Source organism: Oryzias latipes, chromosome 10, assembly GCF_002234675.1.
Source record: "Oryzias latipes chromosome 10, ASM223467v1".
NCBI lineage: Eukaryota > Metazoa > Chordata > Actinopteri > Beloniformes > Adrianichthyidae > Oryzias > Oryzias latipes.
Window position 1 is genome coordinate 14,721,332 of NC_019868.2, and position 25,389 is coordinate 14,746,720.

Sequence of the window (25,389 nt, forward strand, 5' to 3'; positions counted from 1 at the left end):
TGCCGTACAGTTTTAAAACAAAGAAAATAACATTTAATGCATCTGAAATTTTAAGAAAAACCCCATGTGTGTGGAGGATTTTTGTCTGTGCTAATCACACGAAATCTCACAGTATTTTTAAAAACTCAGCTTTATTCCTTTTAGTTTTTATTCATATTCTACTGACCGGACAGCTGTCTTCCCTTATCCATGTCTCTCATGCTTTTAGCCTCAGTTGTGCTGCTTTGGTGCTTAACTCCCTCGTCCCTCGCCAGCATTACTATTCACATATTTTTGTCCTAATGCCTTTTTCCATTCCTCTTATTTCCTTGGCTTCATTATGTTAATGTGTTGGCTTGGGGGTGGAAAGGCGAAAATAAAAAACTCAACACAGCGACAAGCACCAGAAAACAGCCCAATCTTTTTGCCTCCAGACAGACACTCAAGTGTCTGTGCATGTATGTCTCCCCTGCGGGTGATGGCTGACATTAAAAAAGGCTAAATTGCCCACTTCCTCCCATCCCTCCCCCACTGTGCCTTGCTCAAGGGACAATCAGACCAAGCAAAACTGGCTTTGGTTCTCCTTCTTGCCACATTTGTGTGTCTGGACATACATTTTTGTGTGCGCTTGTGCTCATGAGCGTCTCGGCGCATGTGTGCCAATCTTTCCACCACGCGGTCAAGTCACAATTGCTAATCAAGCCTGTGAGCCTTGCCTGAAGAGACCACAAAAAAGGATAAGGGAGAGGAAGGGTGAGCAAATGATTGAGTGCTTTCTTTTGTCCTCATCACTGAAGCAGAGATAAAGACGAGTGAAAGGATAGATGGCTGAGGCCGGAAGACGAGAGGACAGAAACCGGGAGATTAACCGGGATGAGTGTGCACCACAACTGTGATTCACTTCTAATGGTCCTCCATGGCATGACATTGTGTAGACCTAAATTTTTTTCCTGTTCTCTTTTCATCTATTTGCCTTGCATAAGTCAGAAATGCTTGTATTCATAGTGTCTCTCTATCACTTATTCATGCCCCCCCCTCCCTTTTTTCTTGCTGCTTCTTACTCCCACTTGTTCTGTGTCTGCTATCTTTCCATGAGGTAATAATGAATATTTGAGAGCTGACAGGAGTGCAGTACCTAATCCTTCTTGCCCAGGGCAAAATGTGCCTCATGGGGTCCAAGTGTGTTAGAGTTCATCTAACTTTTTAATTGAGATGAAAACCCAATTTTTAAGTTTTCATTTCTACTGCCCTGATCATGTAAATGAGACTCTTTATGGTTATGCATATATTACAGGGGCAGTCATGGTGGAATGTACAGTTGTCGATCAAATCAAACTTTCAAATCAAATCAAACTTTATTTATAAAAAAAGCAGTTCTCATACCTTGACTCGAAGGGGTTTAACATTTAAATCAAAAAACATACACAATATTACAATAAAAACCCAACCCACCCTTCACCTTTGCGATTACACTCTGTTAACACATACCACCCATGACCCCACACTCAATAAAACTAACTTTTAAAAGAAACTTGAGGCTTGGCTCTGCTGTGAGGAAAGTGTTTTTGGGGATCCCCTCATAGCAGGAGCCAGCTCGGCCATATGAACATTGCCACAGAGCCCACCCCGACCGGGACAGCAACGGGGTCCACCTCACAGCTGTGAGGCTGCAATGTTAAACTCCTGCCGCCCCAGCAAGGGCAGCAACCACCGACCAAGCCAGCAAGTCCTGGTAGAAAACATCCCCACAAGTAACACTGGAGCGAAATTCATAAGAATTTGCTCGGGATGAGCGGACTCTGGCAATGATAAAATCCTGTTTTAACAACACTTTTAATGCGTGGGATAAAATTTAGTTCAAAAGGTATGCCCAAGTTTCAGTGAGGTTTAAAATTCTGAAGAAATGGATAAAATCATCTCTCTTTTGTCTTCAGAAGCAATTATTAAAATTTCAGTTTTGTCCTGGTTGAGCTGTAGGGAGTTTTCTGCCATCCACGACTTTATATCTTAAATATAATTTAAAAGAGTGTTAATAGGTTCAAGGTCATCAGAGACACGGCGATGTAAAGCTTTGTATCATCAGCGTAGCTGTGAAAGTCATTCCCGTGTCTCTTGATAACATCCCCAGTAGGCAACATATACAAATTAAAGTGTAGAACTTAAAATTGACCTTTGGGGAATTCCACAACTTATTTTATGGATTCTTAAAGAACATGTAACCATGCTAACATACATTTTTTGATCTGTTTGATAGAAATAAAACCACTTAAGAACATTCCCAGAGGCCCACTAGACTCCTCAGTCTGTCTACTAAAATCTGGTGATCTACTCTATCAAAAGCGGCACTAAGATCCAGTAGCACCAGAGCAGAAAGTTTCTTGTATACGGGTCTGTAGTTATCCAGAGTTTTCGGCTCTAAATGACTCTTCAGAAGGGGCCTCCCCACCGCCGTCTTACAGGCAGAGGGAAAGACCCCCATCGGAAGAGAGCCGTTTACTCTATTTAAAAGCTCTGACTCAAAGAAACCATAAAATGCTTTAAAAAGTGAAGTGGGAATGGGATCTAAAAGGCAGGTTGTGGCGTTTGCTTGGAATACAACTCGACAAAGCATCTCTGCATCAACCAGGACAAAACTCCCCAGTGTTTCCTCTGGTAAAAACAATGCTGGTGATCTGTTAAAACCAGTGTATTGCATAGTTGAAATATTAGATCTTATAGCATTGACTTTACCCATGAAGTGGTCGGCAAACTCCTCACATGCAGCATTAGAGGATGGCATGGAGGACTTGTTGAAATCTTTGTGAAATAAAATATTTGTTTTATAAAGAAATTTTGAATTGTTTTTCTTTTATTAAATTATTTTTGAAACATAGACAGTTCTGGCCTGTTGAATTGGCTTATTGTAAATTTTTAGTTGGTCTTTTAAAATTTCTTGATGAATTAATAATTTTGTCATCTTGTATTTCCTCTCTGCCATTCGGTTTCAGACGCTTAATGTCATCAGTCTTTCATGGCATTAAAGTGGTTCTTAATGTTCTCGTCTTGAATGGAGCCACTGCAACTATGGAAGACTGAAGTCTGTTATTAAAATGATCAACAATATAATCACAGGGTGCAGGTAAAATCTGAGCAGGAGTTTGTTTAAAAAATCAATAAAACCTGCAGCCACTTCTGGTGTTATTTAGTTTCCTCGCAGTTCTCAGAGTTTTCTTGCTGGATTTCACAAGTGACATTTAAAAAAAAAAAAAAACACACAAACACACACAGTAATTGTCTGATATAGTCGGGTCAAAAACAGAGGACACCCCGGTGGACAGGCCATAGGTAATTACAGGGTCCAGGGTGTGTCCTCTGCTGGGAGTTGGTTGTGAGACATGTTGCTGAAAATCCATGCTGCTCAGAGGATTTAAAAACTCACAGGCATAGATATCATAGTTTTTGTCAACATGTAAATTAAAATCACTAGTTATTGAAATCCTATTGCACTTAATGTGACTATATTATAAAAATTCAGAAAATTCTTCAATAAAACAGGAAGGAGGGTTTGGTGGTCTGTATGTAGTGACAGTTAAAACAGGTGGATCACCAGAAAGGAAAAGCATGATGCTCAAATGAACAATATTTTCTCAGTTCAATATTTTCAGAGGCTATTTTTTGTGAGCAATCGATGCATTTCCCCCACCTTTCTTTTCTCCTCTGATTGAAAATAAAAAGTTCAAATTAGGTGGAGAAGCCTCAGTGAGAATTGCTGGTGCATCAGTGCCAAGCCAGTTTTTCAGTTAAAAACAGGTTAAACCACGGACTAAAGTCAGATCATTAATGATAAAAGACGTGATCTGACATTTAAAAAAGCATCTTCATTGTTGTGGGTCAAATCTGATGTGAGGATGACATACCGGTAGGTTTTGTGACTGTTGTGTGGGGGAAAAGCAGGGTAAGGGCAGCTGGCTCTGTGTGCATAGACAAAACATTTAACTTTGTCAGCTGTCTCTGCAGACATTTCTGTTTTTATCTGCTATAAACTTTATTTAGGAGAAATGGTTGCTGGACCTTCACTCTGACCATAAGAGAACTAATGTCATCGTACAGTGAAGTGCATGCAACAAATGTCACCAAGTCCCATCTGACATCCTCTCATCAGATCCTTCAGTGGATACCCAGCATACCTGTTAATTCTTTCTTTTCTCAATAGAGGAAGCGATGTGCTGTGAAAGCCAGAGCAACACCAAGGACATTGACACTTTAAATAGCAAACACTACAGAAAAGTCCTCATGTAGTGAATGAGTCACTCACTTATTCTGCCAGAAGCACACAGCTGGCTTGTGAGTCTGAACAATAGGCCTTTGTGTGTTTGGGCTTTGTGCCTCCATCACATTAAGGCTCAGGTGTTTCAGGTGGCTCAAGGTCCCTCTCTCATCATCTTTGTCCTTTAAACTTTTCTCTTTCTTCCTTTTTTTTATTTGCTTTCATGTTGTCTCACTTTTCCCACCTTTATTTGCTCTGTCTCCTTTGAATTTGATTTCCTTTCTCCCCTTTACACTCTGTAGCTCTCACACACTCCCTCCCTCTCTCCTCCTTGTAATTAGCCAGTGTAATTGCTGTAGTAAATCTTTTCTGATGTCCCAAGGAGACTGGCTGATATAGGACTGATTTAATAAGCACTCCATACCAGCTCACATCTCCCTCTGAGTGTACGTGTGTTTGTATGCGTGTGCTGGGGGGCTCTGTGTCCTCTCCTATTCGCCGTGGGGATTTATTGGCTCTTTGTGTAGTTTCAGCAAGTGCAAATTCAAGTTCAAGGTAGCGTTGTGTCGATGTGTCAACTGTAGCGCACCTTATCAGCAATGCTGGCAGCATACTTGTGTGTCTCATCAGTGATTCTGTAACGTGCCATGTATGCGTCATCGCCAAAGACCTTCATGGCCAGGAGAACAGAGGGGTCACATTGGCCCTGAGAGAACAACACCAAACACTCGTGTCCACACAAACAGACCCACTGACCATGTTGTGTATCTCTGTTCCCCCCCCTGCAGCATTAGAGATGCATACACAAGCATTATGTTACTGTTTAAAATAGTATCTTCTCACCCTTTCTCACGTACACACACACACACACCCAAAATGGTGAGGTGGTGAGGTGGAGCATGAAGGTAATGGTGTATCCAAGCGTTTGGGGTTTGCCAGCCTTGTGTTCTCCAGCAGCAGTTCCCCAGTTTCACCAGAGGAGGGCACTGTGGCTCCACACATAAATAGTGACCCAACTGAAAAACTCACTTTCTTGTTCCATATTACACTGTAACCGTTTAAACAACAAGAAAAAACAATGCTAGACTTTTGATTACACCATAAAATGCTTTTTCTTTTCTTTAAACAATAAGTTTTAATCTGTTAGTTTTTGTTATACTCATTTGTCTGTGGAAAAAAAAAACATTTTTCAAAGTATTAAGTTGTTGGGGAAGTGTTTGCAAATATTTTGGGTTTTATTTATTTAAAAATAAAGCAAAATTAGATCTAGTAGTTGCAAAAATTAAATTAAAATGAATTGCACGTGCTGCAGATTGCAGACTAATATTAGGAAATAATTCAAAGACGATTTTCTTTTCTTGTTAGTCAATGAAGTTTGCACTTTTACCTGCTTTGGTCCACCAAAACTACAAAAAAAATTCTTGTGGTTATTAATGAATCCCTTTTTGAAGGGCAGAATATTTAAAAATGTTATTTCAAATTGCATTGACAATTTAACAGTGGAGTTTGTTTTTTTCTGTTTTAAAGCCAAAAAAACAAGTCAATTTTGATAAGCTAAGAAAATCATAAATAAAAAGAAATTGTATATCTTGGCTTTATTTTATTTAACTTTTTTATTTAAAGTAAACTTGGTGCTAAATGTCCATCTATTAAGAATAATTTTAGTTGCAGTTACAGTGTTCATGCACCAGGGGAGCGCAAGGGAGCACACTTCTTAGCCCCACCCTCATGCCCTCCCCTTGCATTCTGGCCCTCCTACATCCTGCCCCATTCCCCCCTCCTCCCTGCCCCACCCTGCCATCTGGTTCTTTTCACACAATTGTATGCGTGCGCGCACACATGCACACACTGAGTCAGGAATCTATTTTCCTCATTTCCTTTCACAGTGGAAAAACAGGATGAAAGAACTCTTTCAGACCCCAAGTTACCGTGGAAACCTTCTTATTCTCATGTCAACCACTTGTATTGTATCACGCGCACTCTTGTATAGAGGACGACAGAATGGACATTTAAAGTTTAAAGGGACCAAGGCAACAGCTGTTCATCTGTCTGCCAAAGTTTAGGTCCTCTGTGTACTCCAGATAGAATGTTCTGCTGTGCCCTCAAACTTACAATTCAGAATCCCCAAAAAAGTTTTATTTTTTGCTTTAGGGTGTTTGTCCCCCCCTCCAAGAAACAAAAAACGACTTCAGAGACTTTCCAAAAAATGTATTGAACTTTTCTCAAACTGCACACCCCCCTCTTCTGCTTCTCTTTAAACAATATCCAGCCTCTGGAATGCTGAGTGGAAAAAGTTAGTTTAAGGTTATATTAAGTTAAACTTGTGCTTTTCTCCTGTCTTGCCACCAGATGGCCAATGCACAAGTCTTTATGCTCCTATGATACAACAGAGCAGATCATCTGAAAGCTTTTAGTGGGGTAAAAATAAACCAACAAACTGCAGAAACAGGAAGTGGTGATGAGAGGACGGATTGCTTGTATAAAAATAGTAAAAAGCTATGGCTGAAAAGAAGGGATGCTTTGTGGGAAAATACAGAAACTGTTGATTAGAGGCTGCAGAAAAGTTTTTTTTCTCTTTTATTACTGTTTTGTTCTTTGTTCTTGACCACAATTTTACTTCAATCTTTTTTTTCCCTTCCTTCAGCCTTGCTGCCCTTCACCTTTATCACAACCATTTTCTCCTTTTAAGGAGTGGAGGAATGAGAGTGAAAAGTGATGTGGGGGGGGGGAGCGAAGGACACGCACTCCTGTCTGCTGGCCGATAAACAGACTCCTCTTTGTGCACATTAAAACACACAGATACTTGCTAACAAACTGACAAGGACCTCTGCGTGACTCGACTCCGCGTGATCCTGCCGACCCCCCCCCCTTCTTTTCCTGCCGTTTTCCATCTTTCTGCTCTCCACTTAATTAAAAACAGAAGTCTGGAATGGAAGAGTTTCTTGTTTTTGTGCATGTGCACACACACACACACAGATATTTTAGTGCCAAGCAGCTGCTGGTGATGGACGGGGGGGCGGTTCCAGGAAAATTACTGTGGAAGGGGTGTCAGTTTCTCTCCAGAAAGGGGGCTTTTTTTTGTCTGAATATAAAACAAAAAGGCAGCTGGAACATTAAAAGCATGTGGATTTTGAGTTGTCAGCACTCCACAAGTTAGTTTGTGCTTGTGTATATCTTTCTGTGTGTGCGGGTGCACTTATCCTCCCCCGTCTTCTCCTTTCTTCCTCCACAGTGACTTAGCATTACCCTCTCAGTGCTCCATGTCCACCACTAGAGGTGCCATTGGCTCATAAATGAAGGAAGGCTGTGCATGTGGAAACCACAAAGCAGCCATTTTACACTGCACACCAGACCCCATTTTATGAATCAGCCGTTAGGTCATCATAGCTGCGGCTGATTCTATTGGTGGAGCCCAGCTGGCATGGTGGAGCTTTGCACACACATGCTTCCTCACTGACTCCATATGCAGGAGACTGTCCCACTAACACACACTGACCCAGTGACATGATGCTTCCACTAAGTCACTCGTCTTGCCCCTCACTAAGTGGATTGCTTCTCCAAGAGATTATATGGCATCCAGATTAGAAGTTCAGCCGCACTGTGGCATAAGTTTGTGAATGTCTCCTGATATTTGGTAGATTAAAAGATTACTGAAGATATTATTACTTTGGGGTTTTGTTTTTGTCTTAGGGTCATTTCCATATATTTTGTATCTGAGCATGTGGCTATATCGAGAATAGTGTCACTGCGACTCTGTGTCATATCCTAACTTAACAGTGTAGCTGTGACTAATTTATTTTTGTTTGTACAAAGATAATGCTTGTCCTTCCTAATTTCCTGTGGTATTTTCCTTTCTTGTTTTTGTAGCTGCTGGCTTCCTGCTTCACTTTCCTGCTCTCAGAAAGAACCTTGAACAGACTAGACACAATAGTCTCATAATCATTCATGGTTTTAACATTTGAACAGAATTAGAGCAAAAGTTAAAAGTGGCTGGAATGTTGAGGTTTATGAAGCGGTCACTGTTTTTGAGCAGAACAATCAGCTGAGCTGTCATGGGCTACTGGGCTCACAGTTCTGTGTCTTCAAATGGATTCACTGATTAGGAGCATGGCCTCATTAACAGACTGTTGAACTGACTGCCATCGCTCATGGAGACAAAGCCCGGCTTCACTGGTCATGCGGACGGGTCAGCAGATCAATGGATGAGTTGTGATGGTGCTGAGGTTTTTTGTGAGTGTTTGGAGAACTTACAGTGCTGCTCTTTGTGACTTTTAACCAATCAAACTTCACCTAGAAAGTAAAAAAAAATAAAGTTACACACAAAAAAAGAAAAGAAGCTGGGTGTTGGGTAACTCTAAATGACATTAGACTAACACCAGGCATCTAAACAATCTACGTGATGAGTATTCAATTGTAGTCCAGGTAGCCTTTCCTGTGGAAGTCAAAACCTCTCATCACCTGGAAGTATAAGCGGATGGACCACTCAGGATGGTGCCGGATATCTCTTGTCTCAGCCTGTCTCTGGGGAAGAAAAGGAAAGAAAAAACAAAAGAGGCAGTAGGCTCACACTTTAAATGTCAAAACAACCTAGTTCCTGCCCTTTATCCTAACCTTTTTTTTCTTCTAGTGTCTGATTCATGCATAGACAGGGGAAAGACAAGGTCACAGGGAGGCTGAGAAGTCCTACATTTTGATAAACCTGAACTGGTATTGAAGTAAAAGGTCAACCTTCTGTTTATCATTCCTAGGAGATGCAGAGAGACTGTTGGTGTTTGTAAAAGGGCTGACAAGGTGTTCCCCATTACCATCAACAGCCAGTTTGAAGGAATAGTTCGTAACTGACTGATTTGTCTAATCCGTTCAGCCTGCATCCTGACATATTGGAAATCAAATTTGAGTGGTTATGTAATATTGACAAGAGCAACAAAACAAAATGTGACAGCACAGCTCTGCTCGGCTCAGACCTCATGTGCCTGAATACATTGAACTGTTATATGGTCAAACCCACGTGATTGCTCCTCTTTCACATCCAATTCTCGTCCAGCGCACATCTACCCCCTCGCTCCGATACGTCCTCCCAGTCACAATCCTGAACTTGTCCAAACAAGTTAAAGTGAAGCGTTTTTCTGTTGAGCGTGCGATAAAATGAAGTGTGTATGCGTGCCCAGAAGTTGATGGCAAATTTTGAATGCCCTGAAGTTACCAGCTGTCAGGCTGCATTAAAGAAGCACACTCTCTGACAACATGGTTCTCACACTTTTACAGCCATTTCACGTTAGTTCAGTATTACCCAAGGCAGGTTACGTACAAATCCGACACCTCCGTGGCATCATGCACTTGCTACAGTCATGGAGAAAAACGGAAAGGGCACGCCAACTCTGTCACTTTTTCCATCCCTCACAAAGGCCCTCAATTAATCCCTTTCTGTATTCCAGCTCAAGGATTTGAACTCTGTGGAACTTTATTTTTGAACAAATAGTTTTGTAAAGTAGCTCTTGAGATCATAAAGTTATTACGGTCTCTGTGTTGTTCTCTGTGACCTTTACCACCCTCTTTTACTTTTTTTTTGTAGCCAAGAAAGAGCAGGATGATGGAGATGACAAGAAGCAGCAGCAGAAGAAAAAGGTGAAGGAGCTGAAGATTCTCGATTCCAAGACTTCACAGAACCTGTGTAAGTTCATTCTCTTGGCCTTTTTTATGTGAAAAAGTAAAATATTTTCAAAAATAAATCTTGACTTTTACTGGTGCAGCTATTTTCCTGGGATCATTCCGTCTCCCTTATGAAGAGATCAAGTGTGCCATCTTGCAGGTTAATGAGAAGGTCCTCACAGAGTCCCTGGTTCAGGTATTTCATTTTTACTCTAATATTATGATCATTTTGATCACATTTTTAGAATAAATCATTTGTTTTACTTTAGGCCAGGTTAATGTTATTTCACCATTAGTCTTTATTAAAAAAATACCAATATACACTTTACTGTGGATTTCTGAAGTATTCAGTCTTTTAGTTGAAGGTCACTTAAATGTTATTTACTTTTTTCAGAGGGTTTCATGCAGTGAATAAGATTTTTAGAAAAGCACCAAGAAAAATGAATTATGAAACACAAAGCCCTCAAGTTTATTGAAAATGAAAAGGTCCCACACATTTCTTAGTATGGTTCTACATCTCTTTGAGTCAGTGTGTGTGTCTGTGTGTGTGTGTGTGTGTGTGTGTGTGTGTGTGTGCGGTTGGTTTATGCCATGCCTGAGTTAAAGAGCTGATTTACCGGTAAATGGACATAAACCTCTTCACACTCCATCAGTATAATTTCCTGTTTGCTTCCACATAGAACCTGATCAAGCAGCTGCCAGGACCCGAACAGCTGAGCATTCTGGGAGAGATGAAGGATGAGTACAATGATTTGGCGGAGTCCGAACAGTTTGCAGTAGTGGTAAGGAAAATCCAATTTGGAAACGAACCATAAATGCTCAAAAGATTAAGGAATTAGACCTAGCTGCATAAAAATTATAGGCTTTAACAATGACTCAAAATAATCCATAAACAGCACTGTTTTGATGATTAATTGTCAGATGTTTCTAGACTTCATTGTAGTTTGATATTCTGAAATGAACCAAAAAAAGAAAAAGATTGTGCCAGCCAACGTGTATAAAACAGGAAGTGTTTCAACGTGTACCGTTGAGAAGAATCTGCTTTGTTCATCTGTGGATGTCGAAGTAACAGATGTCTGTGCACATCAGCACAGACGGATTGTGTGGCAACATTCATAACAGGAATTTGGCCTCAAATTTTCCATCTCTTTTGTTTGTCCAGATATCAAGTGTGAAGCGACTGATGACGCGGCTTCAGGCCATCCAGTTCAAGCTGCAGTTTGAGGAGCAGCTGAACAACATAAAGCCAGATGTGGTGTCTGTGACCGCAGCCTGCGAGGAGCTCAGGAAAAGTGAAACTTTCTCGAAGCTGCTGCAGATCATACTCCTTGTTGGGAATTATATGAATGCTGGCTCCCGAAACGGCAGCGCTTTTGGTTTCTCCATCTCATACCTTTGCAAGGTGCAGTGACGCACGGAATTTATAAAAGAGACCCTTTTCCAACTTAACTGTGCTGTTAAGTGGCAGACGCACTAAAGCAGTCGTTTTCGCTGCTGTCTTTATTTTTAGTTCTACACTTTATGACGTCAAATACATTTCTGCACCTCATAAGTTGTTTAATACAAGTGATGACAAAGAGTAGGTTAAAAGTTATGAAAGCTGTTTTAGCCAAATGCAAATTTCTGTTTATAGTTGTACATCCAGGTACAATATTTTAAAAGTACGCAGAAATGACCTGCATGGTCAAGCTTAGAATGCAAAAACATGACATGTTAAGTTTTGTCTCTTTAGCTCCGTGACACCAAATCAGCTGACCTGAAGCAGACACTGCTCCACTTTCTCGCTGATGTGTGTGAGGAGCAGTACCCCGATGTGATGAGCTTTCCCGATGAGCTCACGCATGTGGAAAAGGCCAGCAGAGGTATGCTTTATACCCCCCAATGTGTTCATATAAATTGTGTTATATGTATTTTTTTTTTTCTTTTACACTTTTTAACGGACACCATCAAATGTGTATTTAGTGAAGTTTTGACATTTCTTTTTTCTTCCACAGTTTCTGCTGAAACGATTCAGAAGAACCTTGAGCAGATGAGCCGTCAGATAAAGAGCATAGAGAAGGATCTGGAAACTTTTCCTCCACCACAAAACGACAACGATCAGTTTGTAGAAAAGATGTCTATATCCTTTGAATTCAGCTATTAAACTTTTTTTTTTTTGGCAGAACAAGTACAGTAAAATGCAAAGTTTTTTAAGTGAAAAATATTTGTTTCATTTTGCTTGATAAAAGTCCAGATTTATGGGTATTGTGTACCTTAACACCCTGCTTTTACATTTTTGTGAAGCAAGCCAATGAGCAGTTTGAAAAACTGGACCTGCTGCACAAGAACATGGAGAAACAATATAACGATCTCGGAGATTATTTTGTTTTTGACCCAAAGAAGATATCTGTGGAGGAATTTTTCAGTGACCTAAACAACTTTAAAAACATGTTCCAGGTGCGGATTTGGGTTTTTGCATGTTAAAAAATAGTGTTTTAAGTTTCTTCTGATAAAAAAAGTCTTTTTAAAGCTCTATGATACAAAAGAACAGTGGAGCTAGTCCAGAGTTCCTTACATAAAAACCCCTTTGCACAGCTCTGTGTTGGCATAATAAACATGAACTATAACATCATTTTCTTCTGTCATAACTTAAAAAAAGTTCTCCCAGAAAGTAAACCCATTTACATGTCTGCACTCTTAATTATTTATAATCTTTATTCTTCTTTTTACTCACAGCAAGCGGTAAAAGAGAATCAAAAGAGGAAGGAGGCTGAAGAAAAGATCAAAAGAGCCAAACTGGCTCGAGAAAAAGCAGAAAAAGAGAAAGAGGAGAAACTCAAGAGGAGCCAATTACCTAACATCAACACAGGTCACAAATGTTCATGTTTTTTTACTTTTCTGACCAAAAGAAAAAGAATCATTTCTCATCCCTCACCCTGTATTTCTCTCTGATTCCTGTTGGGGGCACTCAGAGTCCACACTTGTGCTGAACATCTGTGTGTGTGCTTGAATGTTTGTGTGTGTAAAACTCCAGTTCATTAGTATTTCTAGACCAGAGATAATCTAATGATGTTTACATGATTGAAGAAGACAAACAACATGGATACTTTCATTTATAACTTTATAACGTTTGAGCTTGTGGATTTTCTTTTCAAAAAACACTCTTCTTTTAAACTGTTTAATGCTATTCCTTAAAAAAGCCTTCTGGCACATTGTCCCATAACATATACCCGTGACCACTCTCTCATCCCTGCATGCACACAGTGAGCTCTCACATCCAGCCTTGTGGCCACATTTATGTTCCCAGACTTTTTTTTTCTTCGTCTTTTAGACTGTGACCTACTTTCAGTGCATTTCTCCCCTCTTGGGCTCAACTTGGGTTCTCCAGAGATTCAGCTTTCCACACTCAAATTTTTCTACAGTGTCAGTGCATTTTTGTGACTATAATTCCTGATGCTTACTTTCAAACTCTTTTGTTTATCTTAACTTTTGGAAAGAGGCTGTTCCTAAAAAAACAGTTTTGGCTCATTATCCTGATGGCTCATGCTCTAGCTGGCATCTCCTCATCTCACGCTCTTTTTTTCTTCTATTTGTTTTTTTTTACTTTACCTCTCTGGTTATTTTATTTAGAATAAAGGATGATTCTCCTTTTATTACCCGTTATCTCTGTCTTTAGAATCTAAAGCTGCATCCCAGTTGCTAAAACTCACGTTCAGCCTGTCAGACACATATGAAACATAGTAGTGCTTCAAAGAGAAGTGTTGGGGGTGTGTTAGTGGGCCAGAGACCATTTACATACAGGTGGCTTATTTGACTCTCCTGCAGTCGTCTCATCCAAAGCTCCTATTTGAATTAAACCACATTTAAATGTCTCTTGTATGAACTTGATCTTTGTTCAGAATTTGTTTACAACCCTCATAAGTAAAAAGGTTGTTTAAAACAGCAGCTGAAAGGAGCCATTTAACTGCTGCTCATGTTTTTTTCCCCACCTGTTGGCTCCCATACTTTTGCTATCTCTGGAATTCACCCTGCATTGGCGTTTCTTTTTGACTGCAAACCTTAAATCTCAGTTATTTGTTTAACCTTGAGAAGGTCAGTGTGTGTTTTCAGTTTGTGGCCTTTAGGTTTGGAATCTCACAGGCTCATTACAACACATACACAGACACACAAAGACAGACATACACTCAAACTGTGTGAATGTGCTGTATGGCTGTGGATCGTTCTTCTGAAAGTCTTTCTGGATTGCTCCTCATCGCATATGTTAGTGATTGAATAAATATGTACATTTACAGTGTCTTATTTATATCATGTACTTGGACATTTTTCATCACACTAAACAAAGTACTGAGCCAGTAATCTTCTACCACACCCAACAGCTCAGTGAGATGTTTGTTCTAATTACATCTGACAGGAGAGCTTGTCATAAATTCAACTTTTGGGAGCTGAAATCCTTCTTTTCTGAAGCTAGGTGTCAGTCGTGTCTGCAAAAAGACTGCATGTTGTCACATGAGGTAAAGGGTGTGTGCAGTTGTGGCCTGACCATCTCCTTCCTCTGTTATGGGAACTGCCACAGGGAGTGCTCGTGCTCCACAGATGGGATGGCAGCGTGGGGGAAGGGACGGCCCAGAGTAGGGCAGCAGATGCTCAGCGGCGGATTAGACTATGTGGTGTCTCTGGAAAGGGGGTTAGAGCAAGGGAGGAGAAAAGCAGCACACAGGAAAAGATGAAAAAGGATAAGTCTGGGGTGCCTGATGTTTTACAGCAAGCTGATTTGGAAAAAAAATATAACTACGGGCACATGAAAAAATAAAGATCCCGTTTAAGTCAGCATAGCTGTTGTGTTTAAAAGGCAATGATCTTTCCCTCTTTGTCATTTCTCATTACATTTCAGTGCAGTTGTTTTGTCTCCTCTGCTATTGTGTGAACTTCCATTGGGGGTGCTAGTGCTCCTTAGAAGACACTGGACCACTGTGTGTTTGTGTTCCACAAAGATGGTCTGTCTCATTAAAGTAGATCGGATCAAGAGGAAGACCTTTAAAATCTCACCCTGTAATACTATTAAACACAATAATCTGTCTTAACTTCTTATTTGCTTTAGGTTGCTACTCTGGTGTTGTTGTCATGCACTGTCAAATGTGTAAAGATTAATTCCCTGTCTGTACTATTCCTAACAAAGAAACCAGTATGGTTTATACCGCCATTACTGTATTGATGATCATGTGGTCAATTATAGAATTATTACAAATTTGTGTGCACATTTTAATACAAACATTTTTGTTTTTCCACTTGAAGTCTGATTTATTGCTGATAATTTTGACAAATCTTTATGGTTAGGAAAACTTATACAGTGCCTTGTTTAAAAGTAAGGCTGTCTTTCACAACTTCACAAATAGGAGTTGTTTGTATTTTGTTATAGAGAGCTTGAAGCCTAGAACATGTCCAGTTGAGGCTGGATTTTTACTCTGACAACAAAGACTATGTTTAGTGCACAACCATTTCTTTATTCTTTCTGTTCATTTTCACAAATAGGTCAGTGTGTCTGTGCTTCCAGTGTTTTAGTCTACTCATGTGGTTACTCCAAGTAAAACTGAGTAAACACTGTCTTTATATTATGGATAATAAATGGATTTGTGCAGTTCCTGGGGTTGAACATTGAGGGGTGTGTGTGAGCTATAGAAAACTGAGGAGTGTGTGACAGAAACTTTCTCAGACATGACAAGTGAGACCACAGGCCATCTGCCCTTTGGATTACTGCAGGATTAAACTGTATGTGTGTGTGTGTGTGTGTGTGTGTGTGTGTGTGTGCTGTGTTTGTGATTGGGAGCTAGAGATGTGACAACACAAACCTTTAACCCCCCCAACACTACTGCCTCATCCGCTGTGCACTCTGCCTGTATTCTGGTTGAAATGGAAATGATTGAAACCATCTGTCTGAAGGCTGAGCTTTGCTACTGAACGCTGCCCACCGTGTTGCCCATAGCCCTGAGAGTGAGCGCCCCACTTAGTTTGGAGCACATTCACTTGAGTTTGAGGCAGTGCGCAGAATGCAAATGTAAACAAATGCGCAAACAAAGAGACCCCATATGTGGCCTGTAGTTACATGTAGTATTGTACGCCAAATCGCACACTCAGTCTGAGGTTTTATGTAAATGTTGTTCCTGAGTGTTTATTCTATTTTGAAGGGAATGTTTTACAACGTTAAGAGGTTTGCTTCTTGAAATCGTACAGTGTAGGTTTCAGTTTGATTGGGTCCCTGCCTGGCTGGCTTGGATCTGCCAGCTTCTTGTCGTATTTGTTTTAGCAGGCAGAGAGAAAATAATAAAACTCCCACTGATTTGCCACTTACTAGAGAGGTACATGATGTGAATCTGGGCATGTTTATGAAGAGATGTCTGAATATTGACTCATTAATACTGTTCTTGATGCTTTTTGTCCTGATATATATTCATTTATTTATTTATTTTACAGAGGATGATGAAACTGGTATCATGGACGGCCTGCTGGAGGCTCTGCAGTCTGGTGCTGCCTTCAGGAGAAAAAGAGGTCCACGACAAGCAGGTACTTATAAATAGACATCTTCAGAACACAAGTATATGTTTTCAGGTTTTCTGTTGGACTTTCTGCCACAGATCCTGCCTCGAGATGGAAGCAAATGAGCTCAAAGCTTTTTGTTGTTCACTTAAAGGAGCTCATTTGTTTTTGTGGGTATGGCTGTTGTCGCTGTCTCTTTTTGTGCGCCTTTTTCATTTCGGAGGGATGAGTACAGGGGACCCAACAAATTGTGAGTGACTGCTGGTGCACACAAAGGAAGAGTGTGCCAGCAGTGGGAGAGAAAAGCATCAGTTTATTGATTTGCCACAGTTATTTTGAGGAATGTTTACATTTAAATATATTGGGGCTTTATACAAAATTAATGTTCACTCTGTTCCGCTGACAGATGTACTTTTATTCATTTATTGTTTTGAGAATGTTGGATCCACAGTTGTAATTCTGAGCACCTTCTGAAGTGTGACTTCCTGGAAAAGCCAGACAGAAAAGTTAGTGGGAAAGCGTTTTAGATAATTGCAACATGAGGCCTGGTGTTAGGAAATTCACGTGTTGCCTCATAAAGGGTAAAGTATCCAGTGCCCATTAGCTTTGAGCAAGACAGACCCTGTGTGTGTTTGTTCTCCTACAGTGGGCTGTGAGTTTTGCATCTACACATAAGAAACATTGTGGAAGAATGTATGCAACCTAATCCCTGCCTCAATAAAAGCCAGATGTGAAGCGTTGCTCTAGACTGGAATAGCTCTGAGCCAGATGGTAGACTCAACTATTTAGTTTCCTCTTTTTTTTTCTTTTATTACTAATACTTTGTTGTCCCTATTTCTTTTGTTCTTCTGTGCCTCTGATTCTTTTTTCAGAATATGTTGGGTGGACATCAAAAGCTGCGTTAAATTACAAAAAAGTGAGAGCTGTGTAAAAGACTTTAGTAGCAACAACTGTCTCATCACCAAACTGAGACACGTGAGGAGGGCTAACTGCAGGAGAAGTGAAAGCAGGAAAGAATGAAGGGGGCCTACTTTAGGGCTCTCTCAATGATCCATGATACAGCTTGGACCACCTCACACTCCTAACAGGAAATACCTGATGGTGTGTGTATGTGGTGGGGTGGCGGGCTTTAGTCTCTTCAAATGGTTTTATTTGAGGGAAAAAAACTATTTTTGGACTCATGTGTCAAATTTAAGTAAAATGTCTCCTCCATGGAGTTTTATCCTCCCTTTTTTCTGGATTGTAGAGTTGGAGTTATTAAAATAGTGAAGTCAAAGTAGGAGGAGCCGTCTTCTTACTGGCTCAGCTGCTGCATATTTGACATCTCTAAAGCCACAAACCATGAGCAGGCTGAAAACATTCATGTGGTTAGATCTTGCACTCATGCAATGGTTGGTTATTTGAGCTTTAACAGGACCGTTTGCTTAAACATTTGTTTGACAAAAGGATAAAATAGAGAAAAGTTTCAAGTGTTTGTATGATCAGTTCTTTAAAACTTTTTTTCCCATAAGTGACTTTAAAGTCACAGAATAAGTTTAGCTGAATGTATTAAACCTCACTGATAGTAATTCATATTGTTTTCTTTTAAGATATAGCAAAATTGGGCACCAAATATTCATTTATCTTAACCAGCCTGGCTACTCTGACAAACCCCAGTTTAACTGCTTCTTTAAGACAAAAGTCAACTGGAGCATTCAATAATGTAGCTAAAAAAGTAGTGCGGGGAAGTGGTCTCTGAAAGAATCACACAGCAAACAATGCATCTTCACAAGTGTTTATGCTTATTTAAAAAAAAAACATTTGCCAGAATATCAGCTCTGTGTTCAAACGGGTCCATGTTTCACACTGAGCAGGTAGAAATCTGAAAGATTATGACTTTTTCCCCATTGTTTTTCTCATTTAAAGCACTTTGATAACGATAACATGATATTTTCAATACAGACTACAGAGTTTTTTATTTTTGGTTGGTGGTGTGCCTTGTGATTTTTAATCAAAGAAAAAGTGGAGCTTTGCTAAAAAGTGCTGTTACATGATGCTATTGTGCCTATAAAACTTTGCTGAAATATTTAAAAACTCATTCTAGATGAACAAAAAATGGAATGGATGTTCTATAGTCAGATAAATCTTTGAGTCATTAAAAACTAGCCTCTTTCATGAGCAGCACTAGTGTCATTAGAGACCAATTAACAAAAGTAGGTCATGTTGAGCTTTATTGAGGTATTTTTTTTTTTTTTTTGAAAGAATAAAAAACATCTAGGGAATAACACAGACTGTAGGACAATATAACATAACAGTTATTGAAGTCTAGACAGAAACATGAACATTATTTGATCAGAATAGTGATTTATGAAACTGTGTGATAGGGTTTGGGTCTCCACAGGTAAATGGTGGTTAGGCCTTTCAGCAGTACCCAAAGTAAGGATGGTTATGAATGCAGTGGCAGAATCATGTGCTTCCCAAAGCTGCCCAATGTTCCAGAGAACTAAAGTTCTAAACAAAATGTTAGAAGGAATTAAGATGTCCAAAATGACCAAAATCACACTTCAGTTCACACTTCACTTCAGCCATGATGACTCAGTCCTGTCCAAATGTCTGTTGAGGAATATGTATTATTCAAGCATGAATCAGAAAATATAATAGGTGATTTGTTTGCTGTATCTTTTTGTTAGTGATTTCTTTCTTTAGATTAAACTACTGTCATTGCATTGCTCCTGAGAACTCTGTGAAGTTTGCATCTGTGCTCAAGTAGACCAGTGGTCCTCAACCTTTTTCAGGCCACAGAGCGGTTTAACGTCAAACAATATTTTCAAAGACCAGCCTGTATGAGGCTGAAGTGTGCGTCCGATTCTTTGTTTATTTTTAGATTCCAGTTTCCCTGAACTTTTAGGGGTAAAGTCGATCTTCATCCTCTGTAAAATATCTGCAGCTGGTTTAAAAAGTAGCTGTACAATAGATTTTGTTCGGAAAACCATTAAAATGCAATAGATAAAAAATTTGACACCAAAAACAAAAAATACGATTACTGTACTAAAACTGAATTAGCAGCATCCTCGTAACATTAGACAGCCCTTTGCTGAATAATATGCATTATTATTATTATGGTGTGTTGGACCAACTGTTGCAATAAATCCATATTTGGAGTTGACATGTGCCCATGCGACTTGACATGTGTTGAGAATGAGTCAGATGTGGTGAGGAGAATCCAGTAGTTTTCCAAAAGAAAACTCATTTCAAAACCAGATTTTTTTTAAATTAATTAATTAATTAATTTTTTTATGCGACCCGGTACTTGCCTTTCCATGAACTGGTACTGGTCTGTGGCCCCCTAGGGGTTGGAGACCACTGACAATAGCCCTAAGAAAATAAAAAAGTTGACACTGTTCGGCCCAATTCAAATCCTAATTTCATACATTTCTTAACTACATCAAATATTGTCTATTTAAGGTTGTTTTAATCTGCTAAACCTGTGTTTTCTGATAGTCTGTGGTACTTGAAGTCCCCATCCTCCCATACAGCTGCACAGACCACAAAGGGAGTTGGGTTTACCCAGGACCCACTGAACACTGCGTCACACTGTGTCACAGCAGTATGACGGCAAATGAGACTGTGGAAGTCATATACCCACTCACCTTTGACCTGAACGTCAGCTCACTCTGCGCCCGTGTGTTGTGCTGGTTTTGTGGAATGAGCAGCTGTCTGCCCCCCGTCTGTCTACTGCCACCCCCTTAAACACATCCAAACAAAGCACACACGCCAGATGCTTGCATGCCGATTCAAAGGCCTGCATGTGTCTTTGCATACCAATACATCCAACCAGCTGCTCTTATTACATTCCAGAGCAATGTACTATCACCATCAGCTTTGGATTATTAGCTTAGACACTTGTCATTTAATGTTATTGATGCTTGGTTCCAAATTTTTGTCGAATTTGTTGCATCAGAATAAAAGGGTTCGCGTAAATTCAAGTAGAGGAATGGTGTCTGAAAGTTCTCTGGAGACCCATCTGCCAGGTCGTGACCCTGTCAGGAGCAGCCAATCACTGAGGCAACTAGCTGGCAAAGCACCAATCAAAGCTGGACTGAGATAAAGAGCATAGCAACCATGAAGGCACACGATAGTTCAACACTGCTCCTAGAGAAACAGAAGACACGCTTTGAAGGCGTGTGCTTTCACAGATGTGACAAACACAAAGAGATGTCATTCAGATGAAAAACAGTCATCAGTCAAGACCTGTGCGGAACAGTGATGTCACATAAAGCGAGACCATTAAGTTCAACCACACATATGCACCATTGACGGGAAATGCATGCTTTTAGATCAATGCTATCTCCAAAATAGCAGCACAAAGGATGCTGGATGATGTCACAGTTTCCCATGGTTCTTTGCTCTGAAGCTGGAGTGTGTTACCCTCTACAGCCTGAAGAGGGTGGCATTATTCCCTTCTAAATTTGACATGTTGAGGTTGGGTCTTCATCTGTAAACTCACCAGAACATACATGAGGCTCTATAACATGGTACTACAGTTACCATCTCATACTCTCTCTTAGAGGTGTCTTTAAAAAAAAAATTCTGTTTCCTTCCTGCATTTGTTCTTCCTTTCATAAAAGCAGCAATACTTAATTTCACAACAAAGCATTCTTTCTCACATCAGGCAGTCATTACTGAGTGTCCTAGTGTGTAATGTCTCACAGATGATCCTTTCAGCCCAGTCTGACCCGACACAATCACTTAGCAGTGTTTGTCTCCGTGTTGCATACATCATGCTTTATGCAAAGATCTGTCATGATCTTCACATAGTGGTTATTGATTGTTAATAGTCACGGTGAGAATTTTACAACCGATGTGCCAGTAACACAGCAGTTTGGTTTTCCACTTCCAGTTAGAAAACGGAGCCAATGAAAAGCAGCGTATATTCCTAATCTGAAAGACTGATATTACTGCAGAAGAGCCTTGTATTACTATTTCAGGTTCCTCTTAATCCCAGGCTCCTTCCTCTGTTGTCTTCCTCTGCTGCATGCCTCTGTAGCAGGAGTGGGAAGATGAGACAAAAGAGGAGCTCTGTGACAGCCTTTGAAGATCCTCTCTGCGGGGTTTCACTTGTGGACTAGATGTGCACATACTCATTTCATGACACGTTCTCAACTGGATTTTTAGGTCATTTGCATAATTCTCAAGTTAGAAGAGAGAGACGTTTTGAGATAAGTAAAAATAGACGGCATAACAGAAATACAGAGATCCGCCTGTGTAAGTTCACATTGATGTGCCTTATCAGTTTTACTGACTGGTTCATCTCAGATATCAACTCATTATATAACCTTGAGTCTCCAAATCCATTTTTTCTAGACTCGATTATATCCTTGTCGCAGCTTATTCTGGAAACCTGATTGGTAAATGTGTGCCCTTTCTCATGTGTGTGTCCTTTCACCCTCAAGTTGTGTTGCCGTTTCATATTTGCATGCATCTTCTTACCAGTTCACTTATTTGATGTATTTTCTAACATATGTCTCCTGTAGCGTCTTTTGAGTTACAGAGCTTTCCACATAGAGCAGACATACACCAACAGCACACAACCTGTCACTGACCTATATAGTCCAAGATGGCCGCTGCTGCACAGCTGATGCAGAGGGAGTGTAGAATGGTAAATTATGAGACGAGGCAGGTGTGTGGGAGGGAGAGGAAGTCATGGAAGCAGGTTAAGGAATACAAGCATCACAAAACACATGATTATGACTTTAAATGTAAACATTTGATAGGAAGATTGAAAATATGTTTCCTAATTTAAAGAAGCAGACTTTTTTTTTTTACAAATGCAAATAGAAAATGTGCTTTTTGCCCAAAGAATGATCTCAATGAAATGCAAGGTTCTTTATTTTACTATGAAAGTGTTTAAGGACAGAGATTAAAGCTTATACTTAAAAGTCTTTTGATATTACCGTGTTCCTTCGTTTATAGCGGGATTTTCTGGAAATAACCCACAATAGGTGAAATCTGCCTTAGATGTTTTAAGGCTGTACATCTTCTCACTACACACTTTATACACTCTTCTCAGACAGACATTAACATTTTCCCACTTTTCTCTTGTTTAAACTCTTCAGGTTCAAACCTTCATTGAAAAATAAGTCCAAGATTACAGAATGAAGACAAAGATCTGCTCACAATTGAAGATTTATGTAAACTGAACACATTCTTGACGGGAGATGAGCACGGAGATTGACTAGGTCAACAGCCAATGAGGGAGCAGAACACAGTGAAGAAATAAGAGAAGAAATAGTATTTGATCAAGAATACACATTTAAATGGTACTGCTATGTATTAAAATAGCCCATGATGCACTCTGGTTCCTTTGGATGGCTTTCCGTCACCATCCCTGCCACTGTCTGGATATCACTTGAGCTCCTTCCTGCTCTGAGTCAGTGTTCCTCTCTTTCATCCCTCAGTCTTTAATCTTCCACAGTATGAATCATCCTGCTTTCCACAGTGTTTTTCTCTTCTCTGCCACAACTCCTTCCTCCCCTTCTTGCATGAACACACACCATCCTCCATTCCTTATGCTCCCACATTCCCTTCCTCTACACATTTCTTACTTCCCATCTTCTTCCTCACTTACTCCACTAGGATCAAGCGGACTCTAATCTGACTTTAGCACAAGTTGCTCCAGTTATTATTTTAATCCATATCCACAGAGCCACATCACTAACCCATGTGTGTACATGGGTGCCAGAGTACTGCATGTGTGTGTGTTAGCAACATCCAATGTGTTGCATTACTTTTGTTTTTTCATACTTAAAGTTGGCATGTAAAGCGTGTTACATGTTGCTGTGAGCTTTTCTGATTGTTACTCTTTTGAAGTTCTCAATTTGCAGTGAAGCAGTCAGCTTCTACTGAAATGGGGACATTTGTTTAACCGTCTCGCCGTTTTCCTTCTGGGTTGTGCATGAAACACACCGATACATCTGCATGGAATGATTTGAAGGGTTTTTTCTTTGTTGATCTCACTCTGCTTTTTCCTCTCCTTAGCCAACCACAGGCAGGCCGGCCATGCTGTCACCAATATCCTGGCCAAAGAGCTGATGCAGGACGAGAAGTCCACATCCAGTAAAGAGCGCACAAAAAGGATGAAGACAGGAAAGGAGGAGCCCAAACTAGAAGGAGCACAGTCTTTGGAGGAGTTATTGGATACGGCTCTTTTTCGCTCCAGTTAGTCTCAAATGGGGAAAGTTCCCCTTTATACAGTTTATTATTTAGCACAAATAGAATTTTAGTGAGCATTCCAGCAGCCAATATAAAATTAAATTATTTTCATGTTCAACCAATCTTTTTAGGACAGCATTGTTTTGTTTTTGTCAGTTTTTTTTTTGTGGGGGTGGGGGGGGCAGCAGCATGCGGAGGCTGGGGGCAGGACAGTTACCTCAGCCTCATTCTTTACAATATTAAACATACTGTATTCGCTCCATGTACATAAATATTCCTACTTTTTTCCCCTACATAGCATCAATCACATTCCACTCTTCAAAGGGGCAAATTGGTCCTTTTGCAAAGACTTAACATAGTGAAGCCACTGCTTTGTTGTCATTTTGTTTGACTGATCCTGGAAATGCATGAAAATTCGCCATTTCGTGAGCATGGTTTAAAGTGCTTTCTAGGAATTGCTTTAATGCATGGCACATTGATTTGTTTCTGAGATACTGTTTGTAATCTTATATGTTCACTGGGAAAAAAAGTGCCAACCAAGAGGAGAGGTGATGAGATTGTACTGGAGGGTGTGGTACCGTCGAATATGGACCTCTTCATCAGCAGCACTCATCACCTTGTCCATTGTTTCTGTGCGTCTTTACAGAAAAGGGATTTAGTTCACTGGTGTGCTTTAACATATTTTTAAATCGTAAAATGGGATGATTTAAACAAGTTATTATTTTTTTGGGAACACCTCATTTTTTATAACTGAAAAACCAGCATTCATCCTGGAATATAAATTTGCTCTTAAACCATACAGGGATTTAAAGTTGAATGTAAGGACATCTTTTTTTTTAAGGGTGTATCCACATAAACATGCTGTAATGGAAGCGGTTTACATGCCTGTGTGTGTTTTTTTTTTTTTTGGTCCATGAGAGTCTCAGTTTGACATTAGGTTCCTATATTTAGTTAGTGTGCGCCCAATCCCTTTTCCCCACATATCCTTCCATATAGGTTTAAGTGCGTGTGATAGGCCATCTGTAATTACTGGACGGTACAAACCCTGCTGTCACAAATGATAGTGTTGCTCTTTCTGCTGAGAATATAGCGCACTGGAAAACAGCCTATGAACTGCTGACACAAGTATGTGTTGACATGTTCTGTATATCCCCCCCAACTAAAATGCAGCAATAACCTCTGAATGTCTTCGCCATCAGCTTCCATGTTGCCATCTTTTGGGCTTTGATCTGAACTACAAGCTGATACTCCAAGCAAAATGTACTTTTCTACAAATCTTTGTGCTCCCAGACCTGAAAACAGACTATCTCAGGGGAACTCCCCACACTGTCTTTGTGATTGAAAGTCTCCACAGACACGACAAACTTTCTCTGCGTAGAAATAATTTTTTACATGACATGAAAGATGATGAGAAGAGCACATGGTTTAGTGGCACCAACAACTGCTGTTTTCTATTTTAATCTAGGATTAGGTCAAGGCGCTGCACCTGCACAAACCATGCCGCTGTATGCAAAGAAGCACGCTTGTTGATTCATGTCTGCTATATTCATATGTATTCTGTCAGACAACAAATGATTGTTTAAACTGAAAGTAGAAAGTCTAAGTGGAGAAATGGGTTGATGTTGAAATGGATATCACTGGAATATTTGTTGTGATTTGTTCATTCAGTGTTTTTCATTTTAAAGAGATTGTTTTTCTATGTACATTTTTATGACAATTTTAACATATTTGAATTTTTTTCCCCAGATTGCTTTATGGAGTCATGCACATACTTTGTTTGTTACACTGAACAATTAAAATGTTTTGCATCATTA

The 25,389-nt window shown here is 39.9% G+C and overlaps 1 protein-coding gene across 4 annotated transcripts in view; it reads left to right on the forward strand.

Annotated features, from left to right (window-relative positions):
• diaph1 (diaphanous related formin 1) overlaps window positions 1–25,389 on the forward strand; it is an 87,448-nt gene extending 62,059 nt beyond the window's left edge. For 2 of the 4 annotated variants that reach the window (XM_011480127.3, XM_011480126.3), the window contains 10 exons: window positions 9,798–9,896; window positions 9,976–10,070; window positions 10,555–10,656; window positions 11,037–11,276; window positions 11,607–11,736; window positions 11,869–11,993; window positions 12,146–12,310; window positions 12,590–12,722; window positions 16,322–16,411; window positions 23,402–25,389. In XM_011480127.3, coding sequence (XP_011478429.1) covers window positions 9,798–9,896; window positions 9,976–10,070; window positions 10,555–10,656; window positions 11,037–11,276; window positions 11,607–11,736; window positions 11,869–11,993; window positions 12,146–12,310; window positions 12,590–12,722; window positions 16,322–16,411; window positions 23,402–23,586 — 1,364 coding nt within the window. In that variant the 3' untranslated portion in view covers window positions 23,587–25,389. Of the gene's footprint in view, window positions 1–9,797; window positions 9,897–9,975; window positions 10,071–10,554; window positions 10,657–11,036; window positions 11,277–11,606; window positions 11,737–11,868; window positions 11,994–12,145; window positions 12,311–12,589; window positions 12,723–16,321; window positions 16,412–21,727; window positions 21,772–22,479; window positions 23,380–23,401 lie in introns of those variants that run through there. The other 2 variants (XM_011480129.3, XM_011480130.3) reach the window with 2 other exon arrangements.